The 16,162-nt window shown below is 50.1% G+C and overlaps 1 protein-coding gene across 4 annotated transcripts in view; it reads right to left on the bottom strand.

Moving 5' to 3' along the window:
- Window positions 1-9,189: 9,189 nt before the first annotated feature.
- The window catches only part of Rims3 (regulating synaptic membrane exocytosis 3), a 36,280-nt gene continuing 29,307 nt past the window's right edge, over window positions 9,190-16,162 (bottom strand). For all 4 annotated transcript variants that reach the window (XM_051171588.1, XM_051171589.1, XM_051171591.1 and 1 more), the window contains exons 5-8: window positions 13,993-14,102; window positions 12,039-12,140; window positions 11,593-11,732; window positions 9,190-9,744 (exon numbers count right to left, since the gene is read on the bottom strand). In XM_051171588.1, the coding sequence (XP_051027545.1) occupies window positions 9,532-9,744; window positions 11,593-11,732; window positions 12,039-12,140; window positions 13,993-14,102 (565 nt within the window). In that variant the 3' untranslated portion in view covers window positions 9,190-9,531. The remainder of the gene's footprint in view (window positions 9,745-11,592; window positions 11,733-12,038; window positions 12,141-13,992; window positions 14,103-16,162) is intronic.

The following is a 16,162-nucleotide window of genomic DNA, read 5'->3' as shown; positions in this document are numbered from 1 at the left end:
CTTGCAGTCGGGTAGCATGTGAACGCTCTTCGCTCCCACTCTTTCACTGTGGTAGGACACCTGCAGGGGGCTTGGAGAGATGGCTCAGTGGTTAAGGGCCTGGTTGGTCTTCCAATGGGTGCGGCTTCCATCCACAGCACCCATGTGGCTGTTCACAGCCTTCTGTCATGTAGTCCTGCAGATCTGATGCCCTCTTCGGCCCTCCCTGGGGGCTTCAAGCATGTGGTGCACAGACACATACCCAGGTAAAACACTCACACGCATTTAAAAAGAAAGAAACCTTCGAGAAGAAAAGATGGACTTTGTTTCCTGATTGAGGCCTATAGAGTCCATCACAGCAGTTTTCATGGCAGTAGGTAGGCACGTGGTGGTGGCAGTGTGGGGAAGCGGGTTGGCCACTGGTGGGTGTATAGTTCTGATCAAGAAACAGTTTAGCCAGGTGAGGTGGCGCACGCCTTTAATCCCAGCACTCGGAAGGCAGAGGCAGAAGCAGGCGGATCTCTGAGTTCGAGGCCAGCCTGGTCTACAAAGCAAGTCCAGGACAGACAGGACTGTAACACAGAGAAACCATGTCTCGAAAAACAAAAACAAAAAAGAAAGAAAGAAAAAGAAAAGAAAAGAAAGGAAACAGAGTTTAACAGAAGCCAAGTGAGCTTTGACTAGAACATTACCACCTTCCTCCATCGAGGCTCCACTTCCTACACATCCTCCTGAACATGGCCCCCAGCTGAGGACCAGTATCCCATCCAACATTCTCAAAACATTACTTCTCCTGGGCCTGGGAGATGTCTCAGATGCCACCCAAGCCTGAAGACCTGGGTGAGAGCCTCAGAACCAATGTAAAGGTAGGAGAGAGCTGACCTCTAACCTCTGACCCCCATATGTACTGTGGGATGAGTGCCCACCCATCGTACACACATCTAGCAAACTTAATTTAAATGTTCTCCTAACTGTATTCTTTTTTTTTTTTTTTTTTCAAAATTGCTTCAACTATTCAAGATCCTTTGCACTTTCTATTTCTACAAAATCCTCCTGGGATTTCTGTCTAAGGTACACCAAATGTAGAGATCAATTTGAGGAGAACTGACCTTTTTTTTTAAAGATTTCGTTTATGGGGCTGGAGAGATGGCTCAGGGGTTAAGAGCGCTTGTTGCTCTTGCAGAGGACCTGAATTTGATTCCCAGCATCCACACACTGGCTCACAGCCATTGGTAACCCCAGTTTCAGAGGATCCAACAGGCACACATGGTGCACATAAATGACATGCATGTGAGCAAAATACTCACATATACACAAAGTAAATAAATTTTTTTTGTAAAGATTTATTTTTATCTTATGTATGGGTGTTTTACCACCATGTGTTTGCAATGACCACAGAGGTTATAAGAAGACATTTGATCCCCTAGGATTGGAGTTACCGATGGTTATGAGTGACACCATATGGGTGCTGTGAATCAAACCCAGGAGCTCTGGTAGACCAGTAAGTGCTCTTACGTGCTAAATCGTCTCTCCAGCCACAAGAATGGACTTCCTCATAGCACCGTCTCTTTAGTCCATGTTTAATTTCTCTCAGCAGCACCTTGTTTTGGTATATAGTTCTTACATTTATCCCTATGTTTCTAGACGCTATTATAAAATAAACATCTTGTGCACATGTGGGCACACGAACGTCAGAGGACAACTTTGCCTGTCACTTCTCTCCTTCCACTTTTCCTAATGTGCTGGTTAGGTTTTTGGTTAGCTTGACACACAAACTGGACACATTGGAGGAGGGAACCTCAACTGAGGAATTGAGTGGCTGTGGGAGAGTCTGTGGGGGACTTCCTTAATCGCTAACTGATGTAGGAGGTTTCAAACCACTGCTGGTGGTGACATCCCTAGGTAGGTGGTCCTGGCCTACACAAGAAAAGTAGCTAAGCAGAAGCCAGAGGAAGCAGGCCGGTAAGCAGCAGTCCTCCGTGGCTCTATCCGTCCCTCCTACCCTGACTTCCTTCAGTGATGGACCATGACTGGAAGTTAAAACAATCCATTTGCTCCCCAGGTTGTTTGTGGTCATGGCATCTATCATGGCAATGGAAAGCAAACGAGTTACGTGGGTCCTGGGGATCTAACCCAGGCTCTTCTATGGCTTGGACAGCAAGGGTTCTACCCACTGAACCATCTTACTACCTTTTACATTTTCTCCAGCTTATGAGATGCTATTATAAATAGCATCGTCTCACTTGGGAGGCAGAGGCAAGAGGATCATCACAAGGCTAGCCTGATCTATATAGAAAGTTCCAGGCCAGCTGCAGCAACATGGTAAGACCCTGTCTCAAAAAGAGAATGATTTTAGACTTAATTTCCTAATTATTTTTGATAGGGCGTAACAGGTAATCGGATGTTTGAATGTTGAACTTGTATCTTGGATACTTGACAAGTTTATTACTGAGTTTTGTTTTTGTTTTTTGTTTTTTTTTTCTGAAGAACTTCCTATCTATACAATCATGCTGCCTGTAAATAAGGCGATGTCATTTCTTCTGCTCTAATTTATGACCTTTTGTTTATCTTTTATCATCTTAATTGTCTAGGATTGCTGGTACAATTTCTACTAGAAGTAGTTATGGGCAGATATCTTTTTATTTCTATTCCTGACCTTAGGGAGAGGCATCTAGTTTTCACCATTATGTATCTTGTTGCTTCTAATGTGGTAGATTTGTTTTGCTTTAGTATTAGTCTTAGTTAAAACCCACACAGAGACAGAGAAAGACATGCAGAGAGAGAGAGAGAGACAGAGACAGAGAGACAGAGAGAGACAAGAGACAAGGCCTGGTGTGGGCTTTTGAACACTCAAAGCTCATACCCAGTGACGCATCTCCTCCAACAAGGCCACACCTCCTAATCCTTCCTCAACAGTTCACTAAGTGGAGACTAAGCATTCACTAAGCCTATGGGGGTCATTCTTACTCAACATTCTACCCCCTGCGCCCCCCCCTCACCATGGTACTTATTTATTTGTAGGGGGAGGAGCATGTGTCATACACACATGGACACTGGAGGACAGCTTACAGTCTGTTTTATCCTTGGACCTTGGGTCTCAAACTTGAGTCACTAGACTTAGCAGCAAGCACCCTGATCCACTGAGCCATTTTGTTGGCCCTAGTTTGGTGCTTTGAGACCTGGTCTCACTTTGTAGCTTGGGCTGACCTAGAACCACTATGTAGCTCAGGATGTCCTTAAACTGTGCTAGGATCAGCCATCAAGCTTGATTTATTTTAGCTTTGAGACCATGTATTGCTATTTTATATAGCCAAGGCTACAGGCGCTGTCAACCATGCTTGGCTTTATGGTGGTTTAAGAAGGAATGGCCCCATAGACTCGTGTGTTCAGATGCTTGGCCCATAGGGAGTGGCACTATTAGGAGGTGTGGCCTTGTCGGAGGAGGTGTGGCCTTGTTGGAGGAAGTGTGTCACTGTGGGCATGGGCTGGGAACGGAACCCTGGGCCTCTGGAAGAACAAACACTAAGTACTCCTAACCAATGAGCCATCGTCTCTCTCTCTCAAGCCCTGCTTTTGTTTTTTGTTTTATGAGGATTATCAAATTAAGAAAGTTCCCTTCTGTTTGCTAGGTTTTTTAAAAAAATCATTGTAAGTAGGATAAATCTTTATAAAATGTTTTCTGCATTTGCATAAACACATTTTCTCCTTTAATCTATTAATGTAGTAAATTACAGAGATGAATTTTTCCAATAATAATTAAACACCTTGCATACCCATGATAAACACTGCTTAATTATGTTGTATTACATTTTAGTAATTGTTGGAATTCAGTTTGTAGTTAGGATTTTCACATCTTTTAGAGGTAGAGAGGTGAGAGTGCTGCAGAGGTCAGTGACTGTTGTTTTGTTTTGTTTGTTTGTTTTTCTAGACATGGTTTCTCTGTTTTAGCCTTGGCTGTCCTGGGCTTGCTTTGTAGACCAGGCTGGCCTTGAACTCACAGTGATCTGCCTGCCAAGTGCTGGGATTAAAGGTGTGCACCACCACACCTGGCCAGACGTCAGTGACTGTTGTAAGCCCAGCTCCAAAGCTTGACCACTCCCAGCCAGTGTTTTGTCAGGTGTGGCTGGCATCAGGGCTGTGCCTGAGAGCCTTTGCCCTGTCCTTCCTTATATTTGGGTGTGCCTTGTAGAGTCTGGGGAAACAGAAATCAAGGGTCCCTGGGGGACCACACTTGGAAGCCAACTGGCCAGTGTGATTCCGTGACTCAGGAATATTGGCCTAAGCTCCCTGGGTAGGGGCCAGACACCCACATCATCCTGCCTTTTTTTGAGCTGCACCTCCCCTTTTTTTCTCTCTCTCTCCTTTTTAATTACTCAAAGCTTTTCTCTCCTAGAATGAAGATCCTCCTCAGAAAGCCACACACAAAACCAATTTCAAATAGACTTTAATTTTTTTCTGCCCAAATACTGTACATGCAGAAGCCATGTGAAGAGTTTTCTCCTCAAGGGGGTTGGCAAGGATGTCACATGAGACAGCCGCATTCCCTCCCAGCTGTCCACCTGCTGCCCAGGAGCCAGGGTATGGGAGGGTGCTGCAGAGAGCTCAGATATAAAAGGCTAACTGCTTCTAATCTAAACACTGTGCTTGTCAGTCCCTAACAGCTCTCCTTCTCTCTCTTTGCAGGATGCGTTTGGAAATTCTAAAAAAAGGGGGTTCCTGTCTGCTGTGAGTTTTCATGCTACAGGAGTTGCTAGAAGTCTCAGGTCCACTTTCCCTGAGGAAAAAGACACTCTGCCTTCTGAGATAAGGTTTGGGAAAAGAAATTTGGGGAGAAGTGGTCCTAAAAGGCGAAATACTTGGAAGGAAATTCCCTCCCTTGTTCCATCAGAGAGAATTCCTTTAACAGGCTGAGTGTCCGCTCTTTCTGGGCTGTCAACTAGAAGCAGAATAAAGAATGGCTGAGCCTGTCTGCTGATGGGGACACAGATCTACTCAGGACTCAGCCGAGGTGGTGACGTTACGGCACCTTGGAAACCGACCACTGTAGACAACCCTTGGTTGTTTCTCACCAAGACCAGAGAGTGGTGGAAGGGGGTGGGTGGAGGGCCAAACTACAAAGAGGAGAAGCCACATTGGGCTTCGAGGCTTCTTTTCTTTTTTTTTTTTTTTTTTTTTTTTTTTTTTTTTGGGGGTTTTCGAGACAGGGTTTCTCTGTGTAGCCTTGGCCATCCTGGACTCATTTTGTAGACCAGGCTGGCCTCGAACTCACAGCGATCCGCCTGCCTCTGCCTCCCGAGTGCTGGGATTAAAGGCGTGCGCCACCACGCCCGGCTTGAGGCTTCTTTTCAGGAGCAGCATCTGGGCGTGGACCAAATGAGGGCCTGCTCATTTGAGAACCAAGGGAAATGAAACTGGTCTCTCACCCCCCTCGGGGCTCCAAGCCATAGACCCACGAAGCCTGGAGGGAGCCGTGAAGCAACTAGCTACCGCTCTGGTTTTATAGATGAGGATGCCTAGGCCCAGTGAGGAGTCTCACACAAGGTCACAGTTTCTGGCAAAAAGAAAAAAAAAGAAAAGGTACAGAACAGCCATCTCTGTCCAGGTCATTGGCTAACGGGGCAGATGCTCAGTTGTCCCTGGAATTCTCAGGCCCAGGGACCCTTCCTGGCATCAGTATGGAAGCAGGCCCGAGGCCCTGTCCCTACTGGTGAGTACCCAGGCAGAGCCAGTTTCTCCAAAGCAGCCACACTCAGGCTTTTCAAGGAGCACCCAGGGAGGAGACAAGGGGTCTCACCCATGCGGTGTCTCTTACAGGCACAGCCATGCTGGGCCCACGGAGCCCAGGGTTCAGGGTTGGGGGGGGGGAGTTGCTTTGCTACATGGAAAGATTAAGCCCTTTGTCAGAGAACAAGGACCCTCCCTTGGGCACACCGATGTCTGAGCTGTGTTTATCTAGCTCCACCGAAAGAACTGCTGCCCAAGGAGGCCAAGTCGCTCTCTTTGGCATCACTGACATTGCTCTGAGATGCTCAGGCACTCTCAAGATGACCCTTTCCCAGCCAGGCCAGGCCGGTCCTGCCACCGTCAGGCAACACCTGATTGGATGGCGGTTGATCTCCACAGCCTCTTCTGACCTGGGCTAGAAGCAGACTGGAAGGAGATGGCAGGGAAGGAGTCTGCATTCCCATCTCCTCTCTGATCATACAGCAGAAGCCAAAGCAGGAGGGGGGCGGGGCGTGTATTCAAAAGAATGTCTGTATGTGTCAGGACACTGGAGACAACAACCGAGGAGCTGGAGTGAAAAGGAGGTGGAGGCAGGAAAGCAGGCCTCTTCTTGTCCGCCTCCCCGCGGCCACTACAGAAGTGCTGCTGGACAAGCTTCAGGCCCCTGCAGGAAACATTGCGTCTCCCCACCCGGTGGAGAGCAACCACGGGCAAAGGCAGTGACTTCTTGAGAGTTTGCACAGTGCTGGACGCAATCGAAGAAACACAGAGGAGCTGCCTCACTAGGGCGCTACTGCCTCCTAGGCCAGGGGCAATGGAGAACGTGAGGTATCGGGAGCTCTGGGTGTGCCAGGGCTCCTGGGAACACAGTTGAGGATTGTGCTACATTTCATTTCCAAAGAAATGCTCTGGGAGGGCTCAACTGTCTTTAAAAAAAAAAAAAAAAAAAAAAAAAGCTGGTCTCCCCTAGACTGGCAGTAAAGGAAGAGGCTGGCATACTTCGTTGGTTTCGGGTTGAGCCCCTGGGAGAGTTCGCTTGACCCCAGTGCTCCAACAGGCATTGACCCACCCAAGAGAGGAGCCATCCAGGCACCACCGCCCTTGCCTCTCTGGACCTTTTTTTTGGGGTCGGCCTCTACCCCATAGCATAGGGGCATTGCCCGGGACCTGCTGACATGGTGATCCTCAGAGCCTGGTGGGAGGAGGGACTGGATGAGATCCTTTGGAGCCACTTCTTCCCCAAAGGATCAAATGTCCTTTGTCGAACCGAGACTTGGACCGTTCCCTAGAGAATGTTTCATATCACCGAGTCCCATCTCTGACTTCCTGGTAGGGAAGGAATCTGGTAATAAGTGGGACAGGCTGAGCAGAGCAGAAATACAGAGGCATGCATTCTGAGGGGCTGCCCCCTGACTCAGCCATATCACTAACGAATCCGGCATGCCTAGAGGAGCTGGGGCGATCAAGTTCCATTCCAGGTGCATCCACCGTCACCTGGAGCAAGGTGGCCCGTTGGTAAGGGAACTCACAGGGACCCAGTTCTTGACCCATCGTTCTTCTTTTAAAGGGCAGATTGCCCCCAGCCCAGGCAAGAGTCACACTTGGGCACATCCAGGGTGCTGAGAAACAGACCTTTAAATCCAGCCTCCCTATCACAAGCACACACCAGCCTTACCCGACCCACACATGTGGGTAAGGATCGAGATGGGATTACTCAGTGTTAAAAAGGGTGAATTCCCCAAGATCAATTGGGGAGAGAGATTATCTTCTATGGAGGTGGGACAGCCAAGTGCCCATCTCTTAGGCAGTTTACAGCTGCAGACTGTAGGCAGGTCAGCATGAGTTCCCAGTATATCAGTCCCTTCTCTGGCTAGAACATCCCTGTGCTGACCCTCCTAAGAGGTGAGAGACACACTCTGCTGGCAGCTCCCACTTCTGGGAGTGACGCAGTGCCACATCCTGAAAGGTCTAGGCCGTCAGTGGGTCACTGACACTCCTCCACTCCAAATGGCTTTCACAACATCCAGAGGCTAACTGCTTTAAAGGCACACACATACCACAAGCAAGATGAAAACAGCCTTTTTGCAAGCTAGTTTCCTCCTTGCCTCCAACCCATTAAGACTTGGAGGCCAAGAGCACTTTGCCGCATGTCTAGTGACACAGGAGACATGCACACTCCCCATCCAGCAAGGCTGGCAAGAGCTTTGCTGGCCACCACCTCACTCTCCTGCCTGTACAGAGGCATCGTCCCCCTTCACCCCCGGCTTGCATGGGGGCTTCTCCACCTTTCGTTGAAAGGATGGTGTAGGACTCTAAGGGAGGCCCTTTGGACTGGGATGACTTTAGGCACCCCAGCTTTGGTACAAGTGGAATTCACACACAGGCCAAGGTTTCTTCGGTACTCTGGTAGCTCTCCCCTGCCTAGGTACTTAGGCTAGCAGCATGGCCACACTTGGAGATGGGCTAGGAGAGAGGTAGAGTCTTCCTCACATCCTAGCCCCCAACCTGCTTCCTTCTTCCTATTGGGCATGGACCAGGGCTGCTTTGTCCTCTCAAAGGCAGTCTCCAATTCCACCCTACAGGTAAGAACGGGAGGAACAAATGTAGCATTTGGGATCTGGCCCAGACGACAGTCCCTCCGATAGGGTTCTCAGTGCTTGGGAGGAGCCCCAGCCAGACAAGGGAAATGGGGGGAGGTAAAGCAGAGGTGCCTAGTATAGGCCACTGCAGGAGGCGCAGGGAGGTGGAGGGGTGAGTATTGCTGGTACAGAGCTGGTGACGGAGGCACCATCGAGTGCAGAGCCAGGATGCTCATGGAGCTAGGAGGGTGGAGCCCTGGGATGTCAAAACTCCAGATGGGGACTGGTGTCTACAGATGAGCAAAGAAAGCAGAACCCTGAAAGAACAGCTTCCTGCAGCTAGTCCCCAGGTCAGGCAGGATTCCTGACAGTGGCTAAAAACAAGTCAACCTTAGCCCCCCTTCCTCCAGCAGGTAGCCCTACCCATGGCACCTCTTACCAAGTCGTGTTCCCTCAGGAATAAGGCCAAAAGGGTACAGGGACACCCTTGATGCCTGAGAAGTCCATCTGCAACAGGCAACCTCCTAGGCCTACTGGGGAGCTCCTCTGACATGTTGGAGTACACTCTCTAGTGTGTCTGGCCAGCACCCCTGAACTCAGCTCTCCTGTACTTGCCTGTAAGAAGGTGCCAGCCCCAGGGAGAAACATCCTCAAGGCCTCTCCTCCCCAGACATCCTCTGTCTTCCCAGAGCCCTGGCCAGTACCCTACGTGAACATGTCACATGCTGTGGAGTGCATTCAATGGGATGACCACCAGCGTGGCTGTAGTAGGGAGATATAGATTCCTAGAGGGAACCAGATATGGTCAGCTACAATGGATGCTACATTCCTTAAAAAAGAGCAGCAATGCTAGGAGGCAAAGAAAAGAGAAGACAGAAAGCCAAGTGGAGACCATAAGACACCACCAGTGGCCACATCCCTATTTCCACCCCAGGAGACTCCAGGGGGCAAGAAGTGTCCCCAGGACGCTCCTTTGGGTTCCTGACTATAGTCCACCAGGACTGACTATACCCAGACAAATGGACAGAAATAATGTGGTCTTGCACACGCGCACACACACACACACCCACACAGACACACATAGACACACACTACAGTCTCCACTGCCAGCTGGGACAAGCCCAGTGGCCAACAGGCATGCAGCAGGGTGAGGGGTGCAGACAGACATGGAGACTATGTACAGGGAGAGATGGGGCCAACGAGCTCCGTTCCCACAATAGCCCCTGGCCTCTTGTCCTCAATGAGGTCCTTAGGGACATGAGGGACTGGTGGCACTCTCCAAAGAGGACTGGGACAGGCGCCTGGTGAGGGATCCGAGTGTAGAGTCAGCCACAGAGGACGTGGGGAAGAGTTTGTACCAGCCAGTGACCACAGCACTCAGGTCCAGCTCGTCCAGCATGATTTGGGCCATACCCATGAAGCACTTGTGGTCCATGCGGCCATAGTCTCCCCAGACGATCACCTGGCAGCAGGGGCGGGTGGGGGAAAGAGGGAGGCATTGGTCCTCTCGGACTGGGTAGTGGGCCCAGAAACCTACCAGCTTCACCAGGACACAGATGGGAGAGTCAGAATTAAAAATGCTTTGGGCATGTACTTTCTGAGTGCCCAAGACATGGCAGACTATATCCTATGAGGGCCACGCATGGACTGAACTATTGTAACAAGTTTTCCACCCTCTCTATGGCCCAAAAGATCTAATTAACCAACGCAATATCCCACAGTGATCTTGGATTAGGTCCCAGGTGGATCTGGTTCCAGACCTTCCAATACCCAGGCAGCAGCTGTCTCCACAAAGCAGCAGATGGGGTCTAGGGCCCGGGTCCCAGCTGCAGCTCTGCCACTGGCTGTTGTGAGCCTCAGCAGCCTCTGGCCCTGACTGTCTCCATCTAGAACTCCAGGGGGAAGAGATTTTTTTTCAAATGGGCATCTTACACCAGGCCTTTGCCCCAGAATCCTAGAGTCCTGTCGTTCTTTGGCTTGTGGTAACCCCTGTGGGCCCTTACAAGGGAACCATCTCAGCTCGGGAAGAGCAGCCAGCTTGTACTAGCTAGAGGATTGAACATATCAGAGGTGGATTCCTGAAGGGGTTATGGGATTCCAGGCTCTTCCGCTACTTCCCAGGTTCCCTGAGGTGAGCAGCTTTCTCCCCAGCCCCAACTGACAGTCTCCAAAACTCAGCCAGAATCATCTTTTCTCTTTTAAAATTAACCTCAGGTGTTTGTTACAAATAAAAGGCAAGACAGTCTTCAGGCAAGGCAAAGCCAATAGCTGCCACCACTTTTAACTTAGGGTGTGGCTGCCCATATGCAAACACTTTAACATATTTTTCCCCCTAAAATGTGTATGTACATATAAACATATAAAAGGTGCAGTGGGACCTCCTGGAGCTGGAGGCAGAGGCAGCTGTGAGCCACCTGACATGGACGGTAGGCAAGGCCTTCCATATGAGCAGCATGTGCTTGTAGCCTCTGAGCCATCTCTCCTTCACACAGACCACCCACAGTGAGTGTCAAGCAGGAATCTGAACACAGGACCGAGCCAAGAAAATCACGTAGGCCCTTCTGAGCTCAGGCTCATCTGCCGAAGGGGCACAGTGAGGCCACCCCTTCCCCCCAACGCTCACAGGTCAGAGCCTACCAACACAGTTGCTCTCTCAAGGCGTTAGGCTGAGAGTCACCCAGACCTGGACTCCGCCCAGTTCTACTAACCCCTCAACTGAGCAGTCATTTTTTTTTTTCTTTCTGAGATTCTGTCTCCTCATTCGCAAAAAGGGGAAGCCATACCTCCTTTTTATAGGATCATTTCTGAGAAAGACATAAACCATTCTAGAAAGTGCCCGGCAGCACCAAGCCCCCCCCCCTTGCCCCCCCCCCCATGAGGTACAAAGCACGGGAGGATAGTGGAGGTCTCTGGCAAATAAACCTGGGTTCTCCTGCCCAGCATGACACCTGGGGAGCTATTTTGCTATGCTCAGAACCTTACAAATTGATGGGGAACAAAAGCATGGGTTATGAAAATAAAATACAGAGGGGAAAAATAAAAGGGAGGGAAGGAAGTGGGGAAGAAAAAAGAAAAGGAGCTGGCCAGATGGCTCAGGAGGTGAGGTGCCACAGCAGCTGAAGGACCTCATTTCAATCCCCGGGACCCATGTCAAGGTGAAAGGAGAGAACTGACTACTCCATGCTACATGTGTACCCCCATCCATGTGTACCCCCACAAACACACAATGATAAAGAAGACGCAATGTAAATGGCTGCACCTGGTTCAGTGCTCGACATAAACTTGATCTGTCTGCCCTGTAAACACTGACCTGCAGAACTTTGCCTTGGGGCCCCTCATCAAAGAGCAGAGCCTGCTGGTACAAGGGGTCGCAAGTCTTCTTGGCCACCTTTGTCTTCTTCTTGGCTGTGCATGCCCCGTTTTCCAGCAGATATGCCTTGACATAGGTGGCTGAAAATGAGCAAGCATGGTTGGGAGAGATGCCACAGCGGGCCTAGTCTCCACCTCCCGGGGGGTCCTGGTGGGGGCAGTGGGGATGGGGTTGAGCAAGCCAGTGAATCCAGCAGACAGACAGACAGACTGCCAAACACTGAGTCCCCTTGGCCCACTTCTGCCCCATCAAGCTCACCAGCCTTCCAGGCAAGATATGACTCACCATCAAAAATACTGCTTTAGGCTCCTGGTGAGCTGAGGACTGGCTGGTAAACCCATCCCTGCCAGGGTCCTTCCTCAGAGCTCCCAGCTGCTTTGCCTCACCTGGGAGGGATTTGGAGCCTGGTTTGGGGGTCAGGCCCCGAGCTTCAATCACTTCCACCTCTAGCTGGCCGCTCCTGTCCATGACAGCAATATGCACGTCTCCTGCAAGGGAAAAGAACAGAAGTCTAGGTGAAGTCAGATGGGGCAGGCCATCGGGATGCAACACAGGACACCAATCTGCAGGGGATGCTGCAGTGTCCCGCAAAAGGGAACGTGACAGAGCAAAGTGTACATGTTGAAACTGCTCTCAGGAGATCACTTCAAAGGGACTGAGGAACACTGTGATTGTGTGTGTGTTTGTGTGTGTGTTTGTGTGTGTGTGTGTGTGTGTGTGTGTGTGTGTGTGTGTGTTGACACTCAAGGAGCACATGCTTAGGTCATACCAAACTCTTCACCCATGTATGGTGGACTAGGGCCTTCTGGCTCGCTACACAGAACAGCCAAGTCAGAGCTTACACAGCAGCCCTCAGCCGGTCTCTTAAGTATATGTCAGATACCAAAAGAGTGTCCATGCAAACAGGCGCTAAGCAATGAGCCTGCCCAGGACATCTTCCAGCCTGGACAAAGAGAGCAGGCCCAGCCCACACCCCCCTGCCCGAGGAGAGCTCACAGCTCACGCCAAAAAAGGTAAAAGATTCCATCATGCTGACTTCCAGGGACTCTTAGCGTTGCTCACCGTGGGTGAGCAGAGTTTAGAATTACACAGTAGTTGTTTGGAACACCCTTCAGATGGGTGTAGAATTATAAACCTGATCTGAGTGTTGCACACCCCTCCCCCCCAACACACACGCCAATTAAACGGGTGAGACTTTGAGTTCAGTCAACCATCGTATTATTCTTGTATTTTCATACTTTTGGGGGCAGGGATTCACCACACTCAGAGACACCCTGAAATTCATCCTCTTCCGCTCCAGTGAGTGGTTCCTGACCTCAGCAAGAAGACAAAAGGGTCTCAACCTCTATGGAAGCGTGCTAAACTGCAAGTGTATATTTGTCTTTCCTGGTATGGGACACAAGGGGGCACCACACACAAAATATTCCGGGTTCTGATGGGTGTTTATTATGGAAGGGGCTGGCACTTCTCAGAGTGTACAGAAAGAGGCTGAGACATTGAACAGGTTCTAGTCCCAAGCAAAAGCTTGAAGTTAGGGCCAAAAGAGAGTAACCCTTCACTCTCAGAGGGTCCTCTGGACCCCTCTTCCAAGGAAGAAAGGATGGTACAACGCAGAGAATCCTGGCACAGAATCCTAGCTTCACTGTCTGTACGCAGTTTCCAATCACCATCAGGATGGGGTTGAGTAGAAACATCCGGATCAGGGGAAGCTCAGGCTAGACTGAAGGGGAAGCCTGCCTGGGCAGAACCCTAAAGCACTGGAGCTGGGGGGGGGGGGGGGAAGCGGGGGGAAGGGGAGTGGGAAGGGCAGGCGAGAGGCTTGAGAGCTACTAAAAGGACCCAGTGTGGGCTTTGAGACACCTCCTAGCTGCCAGGAAGAGAGATGAGAAAATGACTAGAGGTCCCTAGGTGCCAGCCGCTGATGGGAGGAACCAGTCCAATTAGCCACAGTTCCTAAGGAGAACATTAAAATGCTTTGTAGAAACAGGAGCACAGAGGGGTGTTAGATTGCAAAACTAAAGCAAGGATTACTGACCCCATTTTCCAGATGAGGAAATGGAGGCTAAAGAAGGGAAGGGAAGTCCAAGGTTAGAAAAGGCAACTCAAGAGGAGGCAACACAGTGACTCTGTCTACACAGCAGGGGTTGGTGACTTCAGGGAGAGAGGGGACAGTCTGGAAAAGCTGCTGCTGAGAACTGAGAAAAGGAAGGCTGGGACTCTGGGCCTTCCTGGCTTGTGAGGACTGCAGCTGCTGCCAGCCTACCTCACACCGAGCTCCAGAGCTCCTCCTTTCTGCGGTGCCCCTCCCCCACCCACCTGCCCTTCTTCAGCGAGACTTACCCATGGGGGGTGTTGCCAATGTCTGTCGTCCCACAATCTGGCCTGGTCCCAGGCCATCCAGAAAATCACTGAACTGGCTTTCAGCTCCAAGCCGTGTAGGAAAAATAAACCTGCAGAGGGAAGCAGAGAGCACCACGTGAGGGTAGCAAGTGGGCTAAGGGTGAAGTGGGTGGCTGTGGAGGTCTGCCACCCATGGTCCTGTGTCCCATTTCTCCTCTGTATAGTGTGACTCTACTGCTTGAACTGGGAGCGAACGCTTGCTCATTCATGCACATTGAAGAAAAATACTTGGGGCTGCATGTCTCAGGCAGTCCTACTGTGTATTTCTGGCTGATCTAGGATTCACTATATAGTCCAGGCTGATCTCAAACTCAGGAAAATCCTGCCTTAGCCTCCCACCTGCTTGGTTAACAAGTAGGCGTCACAATGTCTGGCTTGGAGAAAGATACTTTGATATTATTACAGAGTAATGAAAATATTTAAGGCATTTAATCCTTAAGCTTCAGTTTTTTGTTTAGTTTAGTTGTTTTTATTTGTTTGTTTGTTTTGGGTTTTTGAGACAGGGTCTCTCTGTGTAGCCTCGGCTGTCCTGGACTTGCTTTGTAGTCTAGGCTGGCCTCGAACTCACGGCAATCTGCCTGCCTCTGCCTCCCGAGTGCTGGGATTAAAGCCATGCGCCACCACACCTGGCCCTAAGTCTGTTTTGGGTTTTTTTGTTTTGGACAAGGTCTTGTGCATTCCAAGCTGGTCTCAGCCTCTCATGATGCAGCCAAGAATGACCTTGAACTCCCGACCATCTGACTTCCACCTCCTGGCTGCTGGGACTACAGGCATGGACCATCATTGCTAGGACAGACCCCAGAGCTTCATGCATGCTTGATGAAAATGCCAGGCCAAGCCCAGAGGTCTGAAGTGAGGCTCAGAAGGCAGGACTCCCTGGACACACGCACGCACGCACGCGCGCGCGCGCCAATGCCAAGAATGAGAGACAAGCTGGACTCTTACTGCCTGGAATGAGTTCTAAAAACTGAGGTTTAATTTTTCTTTTTTCCCTTAACCAGAAATTTGAAAATCCACGCCAATAAGGTGAAGTGGTGCTCAAAACGGTAGCAGAGACCGAAATAAGAGATGAGGGACAGGTGATTGTGGGTGGTCTGTGACTGGAGGGGAGGGGGTTGGAAACAGTAACAAGAAAAACTGACAGTGATTGAAAGCTGGCCAGATGCCAGCAAAGCATCAAACGTTCCACGTGCCTCATATCATTAATCCTTACAACCTGTCTGTGTGGCAAGAACCGTTATCCAATTTTCCAGATAAAACAGACATTTCCAAGAGGTCAAAGACTGGCCTGGTCCAATACAGGAGGACACCCACTCCCTGGGGAATGGGTAAGGACTGGGACAGTTGGCACAGGGAAAAGATCTAGACACATGAGATAATGACAAGTAGCAATGAATGCTTTTTTTCTGCCTCCGCTGCTGCCACCACGTCCTCAGGCCCAGGTGATCTGGGTACAACCAAAAAGGACACCTTCCTTGGGGGGCCACAGTAAACGATAATATGCAGATCTGCTAGTGACAGCCATGAATGGTGGCTCAGAGAAGAATCCCTGTTGGACAATTTGGAGTGGGGGCTCCAGTGGTCAGTGGCAGGCAGGGAGCAATAGGTTTGTGGGACAGAAGCTGTATTTCTCCTACAAAGCTTATCTCCCACCCCCAGGAAGAGGCTACAAGGTATCTACCTTCATTAGCTATGATTAACAATAGCCCAGTATCATTCTTTTTGTGTGCTGGGGGTGGGTACACATGTAGTATCTGTGTGTGTGTGTGCGTGCGCGCGCGCGCGCACATGCACATGCCAGAGGTCATCACTGGGGCCTTTCTCAATCACATTCCACTTTGTTCTTTAGACAGACTCCTTGAACCTAGAGGGTGTAGATTTGGGCAGATTGGCTGTTAGCAAGCCTCCTCAATAATGAGGTTGTAGGCATGTGCACAATTGCATGCAGCCTTTTCACATGGTGCTGCTTCTTGTACAGCAAATACTTGACTGACTGAGCCATCTCCCCAACCCTCTCATTTTTTGGTCTTCCTCCTCCTCCTCCTCTACTCTCCACCTTTCTTTTTTATTGACACAGTGTCTCCCGTAGTCCAGGCTGGTTTAGAATTCA

The sequence above is a fragment of the Acomys russatus genome, chromosome 29 (assembly GCF_903995435.1).
Source record: "Acomys russatus chromosome 29, mAcoRus1.1, whole genome shotgun sequence".
Classification (NCBI taxonomy): Eukaryota; Metazoa; Chordata; class Mammalia; order Rodentia; family Muridae; genus Acomys; species Acomys russatus.
This window is presented reverse-complemented; position numbering and strand designations above follow the sequence as displayed.